At 38.5% G+C, this 14044-nt stretch overlaps 1 protein-coding gene across 1 annotated transcript; it reads right to left on the bottom strand.

Annotated features, from left to right (window-relative positions):
• Window positions 1-708: 708 nt before the first annotated feature.
• Window positions 709-13247, bottom strand: HERPUD1 (homocysteine inducible ER protein with ubiquitin like domain 1). The gene is made up of 8 exons (XM_036753141.1): window positions 12935-13247; window positions 9000-9077; window positions 8835-8900; window positions 7639-7772; window positions 5632-5754; window positions 3963-4313; window positions 2808-2913; window positions 709-1498 (listed from the first exon to the last, which is right to left on the bottom strand). Exons 1-8 carry the CDS (start codon window positions 13067-13069, stop codon window positions 1334-1336), a joined length of 1158 nt encoding a protein of 385 aa, XP_036609036.1. The 5' UTR covers window positions 13070-13247; the 3' UTR covers window positions 709-1333.
• Window positions 13248-14044: the final 797 nt, after the last annotated feature.

Genomic DNA, 14044 nt, shown 5'->3' with positions numbered 1-14044 from the left:
TCTTTCTTCATTCTCACAGTAGTGATCCTATAAAGTTAATCAAGTACAGCTATGCCATGCTCTACTTGAGTCCCTCACCCCCTTATCATACTGCCACTGTCCATACTGCCTGGGCTACTCCCCCACCATCTACTGACTCTATTTTCCCTCCTCAACTTATCTTTATTTATGTGGATAGATTATAAACTCCTTGAGGGCAAAAGGACTGTGCTTCACTTTTCTTAGTGTTCCCATTCCTAACATATAATAGCTATTTAATAAATGAACTGCATTGCAAGTGGTCACCCTCCCCCATGTAAAGATCCTCTTCTCTCCAGTAATCATTTTTCCATTTTTTCCTTTGTAAGCCCAGAACACTGCTGCAAAAGAATTGCATGTGTGTATATATATATTTATATAACATATACACACACATATATAGTTGCGTTGGAGAGCAGTGCTTTCTGAAAACTCTTTTCAGCGTCTGACCCAGCTTCAGTAGGAATTACCAATACAATATTGCTGCTTGAATACAAAAAGGACCAAAATGCAGGTAATGGTCTTAACAGGGTGCAAAAACCTTTCATGCATGTGTACAATGTTTCATCTGCAGAAACAAGACTCATAAACAGCCAAATATAAATTGAAGCTACCTAAAAATTCAGTCAGAATCTCAGCTGTGATCACAGTGGGCATATTCTAAGCTGTTAAGACGAAAGGAGTCTGCGCTAACCTCATTTGTAGGAAAACTTTATTGTACAGAAAACCCAGAAAAGGTTTCCACCTCTACAAATTTTCCCTTGGTTTAAAATAAAGCACTGCATTTAAAAAAGCAATTTAGACATATATCTTCCCTAGAAAAATCTTGCTAAAACATGTCTAGCAATTTCATTGATTATACAAAGTACTACACTTAGTGTAATTTAAACCACATTTAAACATTCCAACAGGAATCAAATCACATGGGCAGAACCAAGCATTCTGCTCCTATTACATCTATGTACAAACACATGCAAACACACACAACCTTAAGTGCTCTTCAGGCATAACAGTGCGACACTAGTGCCTTCTACTTTGAACGCTTATTAAACTAAATTCAGCATATATTAAGCTCTTTGGAATAAAGACATAGTAAGCACGATGTACTTCATGAAGTCCATAAACTCGTAACATGGATTCGGGATCCTGCTTTTTGTATTTGCTTGGTCACAAAAGAACATCCCTGCTGGTTCTTTTAATTATTTGGAGTCATAGACCTGTCCAGCTGAGAAGACAAATAAGTCATAAGTTGGAGTTACACGACCCAGTCAGTCCACACTTGGAAAACTATCTAACAGGTAGGCAACCAAACTGGTTAGTTCACTACCGCTGGAGGGCCTTCTGGTAGGAGAGAGGCAAAGAATGTTTTGAAGACAAGCCATGCGGTGCTCATAATTGAAGGACTGCCTTGTTGACCTTCCAATAAATCCTGCTGGGGAGGAACTAATCCAGGTTCTCCATCTCCATCAGCATTTTCCTCCTATGAAGTGGCAATACATAAAGCAAACCATTAGAATTGACCGTATAATAAAAGTCAGCCATACTTCCCTCCACATTTAAAGTAGCCACTGCAGGAAAGGTCTTGTCGAGAATTTATGACCTGGAGCTTTCTTCCTGCCTTCTCACCGTAACTGATCTCAAGACGATAATGTTTTGATGGCAGTACCCATCAGGAACATAAAGACAAGACCTACAATCCTACAATTTATAGTTAAACTATAACTAAGTTACCAAATTGCCAGCTTGTTTAAAGACTGGTTTATTTTAGGTCCTGAATAGCATGCTAATTTGCAAACCTACCTCGAGTTAGATATACTCCCCCCTTTTAAGAAACTCAAATATATGAAAGTCCACAATTACATAAATGAATAAAATTGGGAGGTGATCACTCATATTTAAGTAACAAGCTCCCTTTGCCATACATTTAAAACGATACAAATTAAACAGAAAAAAATCAATTTCCAAAGATTTTCCCCCAAACATATCTATTAATAGTGAGATAGTTCATGTATCTGAAATTCTTAAATTAACAGAATCATTCTATACTACTAGTATCTGTGACATAGCACACTATCACGTTGCTCAGTTGTTTCGGTCTTGTCTGACTTTGTGACTCCATTTTGGTGGTTTCTTGGCAAAGATTTTAGAGTGGTTTGCCATTTCCTTTTCCAGATCATTTTACAATGAGGAAACTGAGGCAAACAGGATTAAATGACTTGCCCAGGGTCACACAGCTAGTATGTGTTTGAGCCCAGATTTGAACTCATGAAGATGAGTCTTCCTGATTCCAAGCCCAGTACTCTACCCACTGTACCACCTAGCTGCCCTGTATGCTACCACAGCACTTAGAAAGCTCAAAACAGGGGATATATTTTTATTTACGTAAAAATGCAAATTGTCATTTGCCAAAAATAAATGCTGGATCTTCTGACATTCATTGTTTTAAATTAATCACTGGTAATTCATTAAATTGCTCATCAAATATTTACTGAGTTCCTCTCCTGTACACATAAAGCAGTGTGGCAATACTAACAGCAGCTCATAGTTAGCATAGTCCTTTAAGGCTTCCAAGGAGTCATGTGTCTGACAATCACTCCTCCCTCCCTCAAGGATAGTTTACAGCCTGAGAAACAGATAATGGACGTACTAGTTTTGAAGAAAACGAGCATTTTGCTTCAAGCTGATTATATCTCCCTATATGGCTAAGCTATTGGAAACAAAAGGTTAAGAGGTTTCATGACAGAAAGTGTCATTGCTAGTTATTTGTCTCAATACATGAGAAAACATACCTGTAAATTATTGTTTGGGTCTTGATTAACGGCTGCTCGAGGAGGCACGTTATTTGGGATATGTGGGGCTGGCCTTTGTCTAAATGGAAACCACCCAACATGATGCCTTAAAAGAAAGAACATTAAAATAACGTTAGATGAAATGTCCCGTACAAACGCTGAGGCGCATTTTGAATTTCTTCCTTCAAAAGAAGGAAATGAGGCAGGCAATGTCTTAAAAGAGTGAGTCCTGACAAGCAAGCAAGAGAACTGAGCAAAATAGTCCTTGGGAAGTCCACATCACTCCAAGACACAAACTTGGTCAAGTAGTGGCTTCTTAACTCCTGACAATCACCCAGGAAGGGACTAGGATAGCTTCATGCTTCTTTAACGGATACGTAGGCAGAGATAGACAAGCAACCTTGATAACTAGAGAAGCCAGCACTAACTTAATCCCTGTCATTTGGCTAGCTTTGTTGGCAAAAAAGTGGACTCACAAATATGCTGTTAATTCAAAATTAACACCGTCTCTGTATTTTTCAATATGATTATATTCTTGTGGCCTATAAACCATGGGCACCTTGTCATAAAAACATAAAAAGTTTTATCAGTTTTATTAACACATTTAAAATATTCATAAATATTTTAAATTATTCACATATTCACATAAAATATTCAAAATATCAAAAATGGAAAATAAATTTCATCTTCACAACCAAGCTATACATTTCCTCATTGCACACTTGTCTTGTAACAATAGCCTACTCATATTTATAAATTTCCTTAAGGTTAACCAAGTGGTTTCTTCATAATACCTCTGTGAGGTAGGCAGTATCAGCATTACTGTATCCATTTTACAGATGAGACAAACTAAGGCTCAGCAAGGTTAAGAACCTGCCCATGGGTCAAACAGCTCGCTAGTGTGTTGGAGCCAATGATATGAACCCAAGTAACCTATTCTCAGCCCGATATTCTTCCTCTCATACAGTCTATGCCTGAGCACCAGAATGATGGACAATTAAAAACATTATTCAAAACAGCCCCTAGAAAATGACTGAGACCAGCCTGCAAGGAACAAAAACTTCAATTGGCTTGAATCACTCTGTTGTGTAGTTTGGTGGGGGGGGGGGTTTAAAAAATATTTTGTATCAGGAAAAGAGAAAATTGTCTACTTACAGGTACATGACAAGTGTGGCACCCATGACCATGAGGAATCTGCTCAGAGAGGAGTAGAAATAGAGGATGCTGAGGAAGACAGAGAATGTAGTTGCTGAATATATCCAATCCAACCAGTCACGATTCATCTCATCATCCTCTTCTACAAAAGGACCGCCTTGTGCATTCATCCGCAAGTTCTGATTGGCTCCTGGATTAACGACCACTTGAGCAGCAGCATTCTGATTGCCAGGCTGGTTTTCAGCAGGAAACTGATTGTGAATAGGTGCTGGAGTTGCTGTGGAGACTACAGGTATTTCTTGTGCACTTGGTGATGATGTGAAGGCCCCTGAAGCAGCAGTAGCTGCTAAACTGAAATTTAAAAAAAAAATTTTTTAAAAGACCAGTAGGTTATTTTTCCCATAAAGGTCACTCAGACATTTGTTGAATGAAACTCCTGTTCTTGCTAAGAATTTTATAAGAAACATACTTCAGTTTTTTATAATTAACATCTTTGCTAATAAGCCATATGTTTAATAATAAGCTTGATGCTGATCGAAACAGAAACTAGAGTAGTCAGTTTGAGATACACACACACACACGCACGCACACACACACTCTCACTCTCTTTTTGGTAAACCAGCAGTTTCAAACTTGAGCCTGTTCCTGAGTGTGGAGGAATCTGATGAAAATGTAATTTGGAAATGTTTAACAAAATAAATAAAAATACAATGCAACACAGATGTTAATTCGTGGTTTTCTATGTCAATATGTGGCCTGCAGAGATCATCTCTATTTGACTTTGACTCCATTGATATAAAAGAACCCAAATATTTGTGGAACTAATTTCAAGACACAGAATTCACTTACATACATAAATAACTCTTACTTAGCCAATGAAATCACAGGTCCAGTTTCTATCTTTATCCTTTAAGGTTCGTACTGCACTTTATATTCATTTGTTTGGATTTTCATACAGATGAAGGTAAATTGCTAATTGTGTCAGAAGCAGAAGATGAACCTCACTGGGTCACTCCAGAATTCAAGCCCAACACTTTTCACACGATATCGTGTGTCTATTTTGACACAACCAAATTTTACCCAGCCTGAAGGGCATTTCACGATACTGAGGCAGCACAGCATGGTGGACAGGTTAGGACATGGAATCCAGACACGAGATGTGATTTCAAAGCTCACCTCTGATTCTTCCTAGCTGTGTGTCCACAGCAAGTCACTGAATCTCAGGCAACTCTTTAATAAACATTACAGACAGGCTGTAATGATCTATGTTGGTATATGGAGGTCCCACAATGAAAAAAACCAAAGGTCACTGATTTGTTGACATTGTGAGGCTACATGATGCTTTTAAAGATTAAAACATCCTAACACCTAACATGCACATTTCAATATTTAATACTGACTGATTAAAAAAGTCATATAAGATCTTTGATTAAACAACTAAACATTCAAGACATTATCTTTTTCTCACATTACACTAAATACACTCCTCTCACATACATGTCCACATGTATCTCCATATCACAGCATAAGATATTATTTATAGTCCATCCAGAAACATTCTTCTTTGGAACAATGCAAAACTTAGGTCTACAATGTGAACTCAGAGACAGTATCACTACATAATTCCATTAGTTCTTATTGAGGTGAAGAAATAGGTGAAAATACTTACTATTGCATGTAATATTGCCTGGCATAAATCTGTTGGAACCAGGAGAGCTGTAGCCAGCCATAGGTAGTATAGCCTGAAAAGCCAGGACCCACACCTTGGAAAGTCTGTTGAATTGCTTCCATTCTTATTTAGAAATAAGAAAAGATAATTTAGGTTTTACTTATTATGAATGAATAAAACTAAGGCTTACACTATAGCTAGGAGAATTCAAGGTAGATTAAAGAGTCTATCTTGGTAACTTATACATAGTAGGATCTATCCACACATTTAAGGGATGGGCGAATTAATTAAAACTTGAAAATGGAATAAACTGGCAAGAATCAGAGGAAAGAACTGACAAGATTATCTTCCAGGGTTCCATCTCTTTAAAAATCTCTATGTATCATGATTATGGATTCTACTACATTGACATAACAGATTAACTCCTTTCCCACTTTCACGTTTTCATTGTAGAAAATAGGCAGAAGCTATGTGGACAGAACATCTACCATCCAAAAAGTCTCAAATTCACGTTTAATAAATATCTATATTCAATAGCTAATTCTCTGTATTTATACCCACACAGACATTTAATAGGCAGAGGCTACTGGAGGGATCTACACTTTGTTTTTGAATGTTTCTAGAAAGTGATCATTTTTGTTTGTTTAAAGCTATCCAGAAAATGACAAAAGAAGCTCCATTTCAGCCTTATTAGTGGAATGGCAGTCCTCTGCTTAATTCAAGTTGAAAGATAAACGAATGACCAACACTGAAAATTTTGTCCCCCTTTCTAGATTTTCAGGATAATTATTGAACATTTAGAGGACTGCTCTGTAATTCCATTTGAACCAAAATGGCCTTTAAGCTTATTTATAGATCTTGTATAAATAACTAACAAAGCACAAAAACCATCAAGCCTCCCTACTCTATGCAAAGAGCTTGGTCACATGCTCGCCCACCCAGCTATCCTCGAGAGAGAGCACGCACAGTGTATAAAAAAATGCCAACTCTACTAAAAATCCAAATCATCCCTATCACATTGGGTAATACAGTGTATGATAATATGAGAAGAGCTTTGATATCATTTAAATTTGAAAGGATGAAATAAACTGGACAGAAGAGGTTTTTCATGTAAATGTATAATAAAATCAGACTTATCCAGTAAGTTACTTTTTTTAATCTTCCAGAACCCACAGATTTGTAAACCTACTTTATTTCCTTTCTCCCACTTTTAACAGATATATATCCAGTTCCATTACAGTTGTACACACTTAACTAGGGAAACGGACACATCATTTATCCTCTTATACTTTTGTACTTTACCATTCTCCTGTTTCAAAGAACTTAAGCACGATATATAATTTTTCACCTTTGCATTAATCTATCACTCTCTGGTGGGATATAGTATGCACTGCACAAATCAGGGTGCCACAGTGGCTTCCCAATATTTCAGTCTAATAATTCATTTATTACCTAAATTATCTTGAAAAATAATCTAGTCACTTTATTCCTCTGAAATGTGGTTTCAGAACAGAATCTAAAGGCAAATTACAGAATCTACTTTAAGGATAATTTGAAAAGAATAGAACTTGCAGGCTGCTCAAATTATTTCTACACTTAAATTCAATAATGCATTGAAAATGATGAATTAACAGCTCAATTTTCCCCAAAGGTTTAAAAGTGGGGACCCAACAACCAAACAAAGCATAATTGATAAATGATGACTTGCTGGTAAAAAATCGATCCAAATATGTGTGTACCTCACTTATACGGCAAATGCACTCCTGAAAAGTTATATGCAAATAAAATATTTGCGGAATATTTTTAAGTAGAAAAGATCACTGCAGGAGCTCCTAACTTGGGCAGAAAAAAAACTGCATATTTATTTTCATTAACCTATAACTGAAATTTAGCATTTTCTTCAGGTATGAATATAGGCAACAACATTTACCCATTTGTAGAGTTTTCTTAAATTAGAAACTATACTTGGTGTTTGCAAAAACCTCAGCGTTTAAAGTATATACTTACCTTGAATTATTTTCCCATGTAAGTGAAGAAGGATTATGAAGAACATCTCTTTGCCTTAATCCACCACTTGAAGAGTCCACAGAAGAATGTTGGTCTTGATTCAGTCCAGTAGGCTGCTCATTGGATTCAGAAATCTAAGTAATACCAATAAGAAATTGTAGGTTTAATTCAGAACAATGTAGCTGATGCAATTTTAAGAAACAGAGCTTACAAAAAAGAAAGAAATAAAGCTTAAAGTGGTTTGGGTTTTTTTTTTGATGGGGAGAGAGGAAGGACTTGCAAATGTAAACTTTCTTTTGGTTCCACTCAGTCTAACAGAAGGCTTTAAATTAGATGGTCATAAAAAAATCTTTGAAAATGATGTGGGGGAAAAACCTTGGACATCTTCTTTCAATTCTTTTGTTTTACAGGTATGAAAACTCAGGTCTATTGGTGAGAACATTTCCCGATAATACAATGCATCTTCAGTACAATTGTGTAAGATAAATGACAAAGCCAAATGAAATTCCAAACAATCTTGCTTGTATTTAACCTATTGGGTTCATCTATACAACACAGCCAAAAGTCCTAGAATACTAGGGTCTTATGTATCATTGTGCTTTTTAATTAGATAATAAAAAATTTAAGATTTCTATTTCCAGGAACAATTATTTTTGAAGTGCAAATATAGTGACATCCCTTGGGAAACAATGCTGAATGCCTACTTCTGAGTCTAACATATTTAGGGGTTCTATAATCTATAAACATCTTGTTTTTTTGATACCCAACTGAATATTCCATGTTCACATGCTAATATCAAGGAAAATAATTTGCAAAAGATATACAGTCACTCATTTACCTTCTATCAAAAGTTGAACACTATGCTATATCATACCTTAAAATGGTCTAAATGCAATAAAAATATATTATAAAATCCCTGCTAGTCCATGAATTTGGTTATGCAAGTATATGTAGATCAAATCATGTTCTTGTTCGCATTAACTGTTTTCTTTCCTGCTGATACTTGTGTATTAATATTTATATACTTTCACTTTATTTTTAAGGTACTATTTCTAATTTCTGATCCTTCCTGGGAAAAGAGAAAAAATAACATATTACAACTAAAAAATTGATAACTTGAGAGTGTAAACGCAACCCCTTTTTTGCTGAAGAGTCTGGGTGACATCTTTCGAAGCAATACCAAAAGCTAGACTTACCTTTTCTGGCATTTTTGAAGGATTTCTTATACTGCAAACCAAATGAAGAACATGCCGTTTTTCATGCTAAAATTTAAAAAAATATATATAAGGTCCTTTAATAAGCTGAATTGAACTCAGTAAATATTTTGAGTAAATTCAAAAGTTAATTTATAAGTAACATACCTTAGGTAGTATATCTCTGAGATAAAGGTGATCTAACAGCAGTTTTCCTGAATAAATTAATCTCTGGTCCTCTTCTCGCTTATTGAGGGAACAAAATGGAAATCACAATTCAGTCTTTAACTGTGGTAGGTCAACTCCCTATATACTGAGCAACCTCCTCTTGCATAAAGGTATTGGATATGTTCATTTTCCTCAAGTCTCTCCATAAAAAATCCTTTAAAAAGTACTGCTTTAATATCCATAAAAATATTAAATTTAGGAAGCATACTCAGCTAACCAGCACTTCTCACTGATACCTGACATTTAGTAATGCAAAATTCTTTCTACTCCTAAAATTCATAGGAAAGATGGCTTTTCAATTCCTACCACTGATAAAGTACAGTTGAATTTGGAACTTGTCCCAGAAATTATTCAGCTTGTACTTTTCATTCAGTTAAACAGACTCTGAATTGAGTTTCTGAGACTATGCTTTTAAACTTTAGTCTTCACAAAAACCAAGTAGGACTATATAACACGGGTCTCTTTTATCATTTTACCCCCAGGAAGAGGAAATTTCCAAATGACACTTAAGAGATTCCTGAAGTTAGTCCACCGAAATATGTCAGAGAGATAGATAGATACACATATACACACACAAGGACACTTGTCGACCAATGGCTTAAATTTATTTATTAAAATTATTTTAAAATATTATTAAAATTAAATTTATTAAAGTTTCCTGAACTGGCCCCATGTAAATAAATCTTGCTCTTAAATAACTATTAGCCCTTATGTAAAGGTAGAAGGTCATGTAATATTTAACAAAATAAAAGTATGAGTTATAGTATTTAAAATGTAATGTTTAATACCTGATGGATATAAAACCCTTAAAGAAGGAAAATATCTTCCCCAAATTCTAATTAAATATCTTACCCCAAAAAAGTTGTAATATCCTTAGAAAGGCAGTATAGTAGAGTAGAATCAGAAAAGGTCTTAGTTCAGATCTCATCTTATCAGTTATTTGACCTCTCTGGGTCTCAATTTCCTCATTTGCAAAATAAAACGATTGGCCTAGTATAGTCCTTTACCACTCTAAATCCATAGGATCATGAATTTGCATTTTATTCTTTCTTCTTATCTGGTATTGATTTTGATATTTGCTCTAACAATTTGATTGTCTGACTCTTAAATAAACCACTAATTTCGAAATGACTCTACTTTAAGGAACCAGTTTCTTGTTTGTTAAAATATAGTCAATTTCATTTTTCTGATAATGCTTTTTGTGCTTGCTATGTCCGGTGCCTCCTGACTCTCTTCTCATAGAGTATTACTGATTGTGAAGCTTCTATATAGTCTGCAAACCTTTGTTTGAGCTCTCTCTTTCTTTCAAAACCATATTTTCCAACTTTTTTTTTTTGCTGTGTCCCAACCTTTGCATTTATACTACTGAGATAATATAATTTATATTCTGAATTTGGAGGGAGAACTCCATCAAGTTCATTGAATTTCTACCTTCTCAGCCCCTTTAATAGATGTTAGTGCATAAGTTGGAGTTATCTTCATGGAGGCCCCTTGTAAATGTTTATCATAAACGCTGTGATATTAGATGACCAATGTTCCATGAAATAATGGTGTTTTTGTTGTCTTTAGATGAGCACTAAAACCAACTCCATCAGTTCCTTCATTTATTTCTCCAATAAAAGCCATTCTTCTATTTAACTGCAACTTCCTTTTGTCCTCTGGTTTCATTTTTAAGGAGAATGTCAACGTTGATACGATTCTTTTCTAGTGGTAAGCGCTTTTCTTTAGTCACCAAATAAGGATTTTCTCTCATTTAAAATATCAACAGCTACGTTAAAACCTATAAATATACTAAAATATATATATATACTTCTTAGGATTCTTTTTCCCCCTCCTCTTTTTTTCCCTGCCACTCCAAGTATGAAAGTGGGTCTCAGAAAACTGAGCACCATTTTGGATTTTTATGTTTACAGGCTACTATGGCCAAAGAATTTCTCATCAAGGAGTCAGCCTTCTGGGGATGAAATGAGTCTCTTGAGTGGCTGAGCTGGGCCAGAAAGCTGACATAATCTGTTGCTGGGACTCTCCTCCAAGCTTTGTTGACTAAGCCTTCAAGAACCCAGAGTCACCTAAGCAGTGCAGTAGGAGTTTCAGGCATTTGTAAACTTTAAAGTTTCATAAATACCAGCTTAACACAGTACCTGGCACCGAGTATGGGCTATTTAATAAAGGCTTGTGGCCTTGCTTTGCCTCCTATTACTCTGTCACCAATTTACATACTTAAGAAAATCACCAAATCGAATGTTTTCTTACAAAATGCAATATGGCAAAAAATAGATTGAACAATAAACCAAACTAAATCTTGAAGGCTGGAAAGAAAGTAACTGCATTAAAGCAAAGTAAAAAATAACTACCCAGATAGTTTCAGGAGGTTTTACTTTGTTCTTCTTAACTTTAAATAAAATTGAATGTATTGTGCTGTAACAATTTCTAAAAGAGATATTCTGTAATCCTTTCCTGCCACCTTGGTTCTTTTTGCTCCCTATAATTAAGAATTATATAATTGGAAGCAAACACTACTGTTGCCTATTACATAAGGCCACGGGGTAAATAAATGACGGCTCCAACAACTCATACATGATCACATGGGGGAGGAAGGGCTTCAGATAAAAGGAAAGGTTGACAATACACCCAAACAACAGATGACACTGCCTTCATGGCACAAAGTCTCATTACCTCAAAAAAAGTTCATCTCATGACCACTCAAACAATAAAATGCCTCTGTACCAGAAAGAACACTGATCTAGGTACACTGTGCCTGAAGCAAGGAGTTAGGAGAAAGGAAGGTGGGAAAGAGGAAAGCAGACCTCTTAAGCCAAGTCTTTCCTAGTAAGGATAAACTCAGGACTGTCACAGTATCAACACTGAGAAGGATCAAGACAAGTCAGTGTTAACACTGAAAAAGATTTGGAGACCTGCCCACGGTGTGTCTATAAATTTGCAGACACAGTATGTAACAGATGACACAAGGAATATTAAGAAACTTTATAATTTTTTAAAGAACTATGTTGAGCGCGTTCGAGAACATCTAATCTAGCCACCTCTTTACTGGGGAAGAAACTGAGGTCAGAGAAGGGTGAAGCTCAAGGTCACAGAGTCATGAAACCCAGGTTCCTTGACTCCTTGCTCTCCTCCCCCACCCCCACCCCCTCTAGTACGGATTCCGCTCCGTGGGGGTGGAACAGGGAAAGAATTGGGCTGGAGTAAGGCGGACAAGTGGGCTGAGGCAGATGGGAGGGTGAGAGGTGGATTGGGTGGATGGGAGGGAGGGAGCAGAAAGACTGGAGGACTCCTGGGTGGAGAAGAAACTGGGGAGGAGGGCAGACTTCTGGAGAATGGGGAACTGAGGGAATTAGAGGGAAGTGGATGAGAATTGTGGGGGGAAGGGAATGGAAGAGAAATTAAAGGAAGTGGACTGGAGCGGGGAGATGGAGGAGAGGAAGAGGAGGCGGTAGAGGTGGACAGCAAGGAGACGTGGTGAGAAAACACAGATCCTTGGAGGTGAGGGAATTGTGGAGTGGATACACATGGAAGACGGGACACCTGGAGGCAGGGAGTGGGGTGACGGATAGGAAGGGAGTTAAGGAGCAGTAGAGAGGAGGAAAGAGAATTGGTGGCAAGGCGGGGCAGAGGGGCAGTTGGTGACAAGTGGACGAGGGGGAGGAGAAAGACTGGGGTGGGGGAGGACGGCGATGGGGAAGAGGGACAGCAGAAAACAGGTGACAGCTGCTGGAGAATCGGGGAGAGGCCTAGCCGATCTCTAAGGTTCCCCCTCCCCCCCTCAGCTCTAAATCGCCCCTTGGGAGCGGCGCAGAGGCCAGCCTGGCCGGCCGAGAGCGCAGGGAAGGAAGCAGGGCCACTTCCCTTGGCCTCACCGGTCGCTCCGGGTAGACGCGGCTCAGGTGAGCCTTGAGGCGGCCCACGCTCCAGTTCAGGTCCCCGCTCAGCTCCAGGTCCCGGTGCCGCTGGTTGGGGCTCTTCACCAAGAGGGTCACAGGCTCGGGCTCCATGTCTTCTGGGTTCCCAAGGTTCGGCTCCGCCCGCAGCGGCCTGACCAGACCAGACAGACTAGAGGGCGGTGCCCCTGCCTCTGCTCCCACCCTTGCTGGGGACACAAACAGCCGACGGAACGACAGTTTCCTGATCTGGTGCGCGCGACCCCAACCCAGCCGCCTTTTATGGGCAGCCCCTCCCCACCTCCGCGAACGAATACTCTGGATACACTGTGGCTGACGCCTATTGGCTAAAGCCGAGGGTCAGCCCCAACGTGGCCCAATCGGAGCCTAGATCCACGAATGGGGAAGAGAAGCTGGACTGCTGTGCATAGCCGCTGGACCAAGTAGGGCGGGGCCGAGACAAACTCTGAGGACAGACTGATGCAAGAGACTGGAGTTGCGTCACCCTGGAGCACAGTGAGGCTTAGGACTGGGACTTGGGGCTCCCGGGCGTTGGGGCGGGTTTTCCTTGAACCCCGTCTCACCAGGTGGCCGAGCTCTGAAGTGACCGTGGCCAGTGTCCCATCCTGCATCCGCAGCCTCGAAATCTCTTTAAATTGTTTAGTCATAATGCACATCCCTGGCCCTGCCAGTCTCCTGACCACAGACACCCCGGGCCAGCCCCTTAGATGGTAACTTTACCCTTTGTTGCAAACCCCTTCTTTCTGATTTTTGGCAAGCTTCCTCCAATATTCCTAAAGCATTTTTATCTGGATTCGTCCTTTGACACTATTACTTCCTACCTTCTAGTATATGTTATCTGTGTAGATAGATGTTAGCTCCTCGTCTCTTCGTTGTCTTTGTAATACCAGAGCCTTGCGGTGCTTTACACATAGTTGGTGCCTGACAAACGTTTATGACGTCAGATTGAACTTGGTGGTGCAGCCCACAGGCCTTCAAAGGCTAGTGTGTCAGAAAAGATAAAGGGTATGTGCCTGGTTAAGAAACCCGAAGTTCATAGAATAGGTAATTTAGACCTTGGAAGGATCT

This window comes from Trichosurus vulpecula, chromosome 3 (genome assembly GCF_011100635.1).
Source record: "Trichosurus vulpecula isolate mTriVul1 chromosome 3, mTriVul1.pri, whole genome shotgun sequence".
NCBI classification, from domain to species: domain Eukaryota; kingdom Metazoa; phylum Chordata; class Mammalia; order Diprotodontia; family Phalangeridae; genus Trichosurus; species Trichosurus vulpecula.
This window is presented reverse-complemented; position numbering and strand designations above follow the sequence as displayed.

Bases quoted from the DNA above. Each gene is read 5' to 3' on its own strand.
- HERPUD1 (XM_036753141.1), bottom strand. From the start codon at position 13,069: ATGGAGCCCGAGCCTGTGACCCTCTTGGTGAAGAGCCCCAACCAGCGG. The intron at 5,755-7,638 runs GTAAGTATATAC...TTTCTAAATAAG, and splicing joins ACATGGGAAAATAATTCAAG to AATGGAAGCAATTCAACAGA. The intron at 2,914-3,962 runs GTAAGTAGACAA...CTTTCTTTTAAG, and splicing joins GCCACACTTGTCATGTACCT to GCATCATGTTGGGTGGTTTC.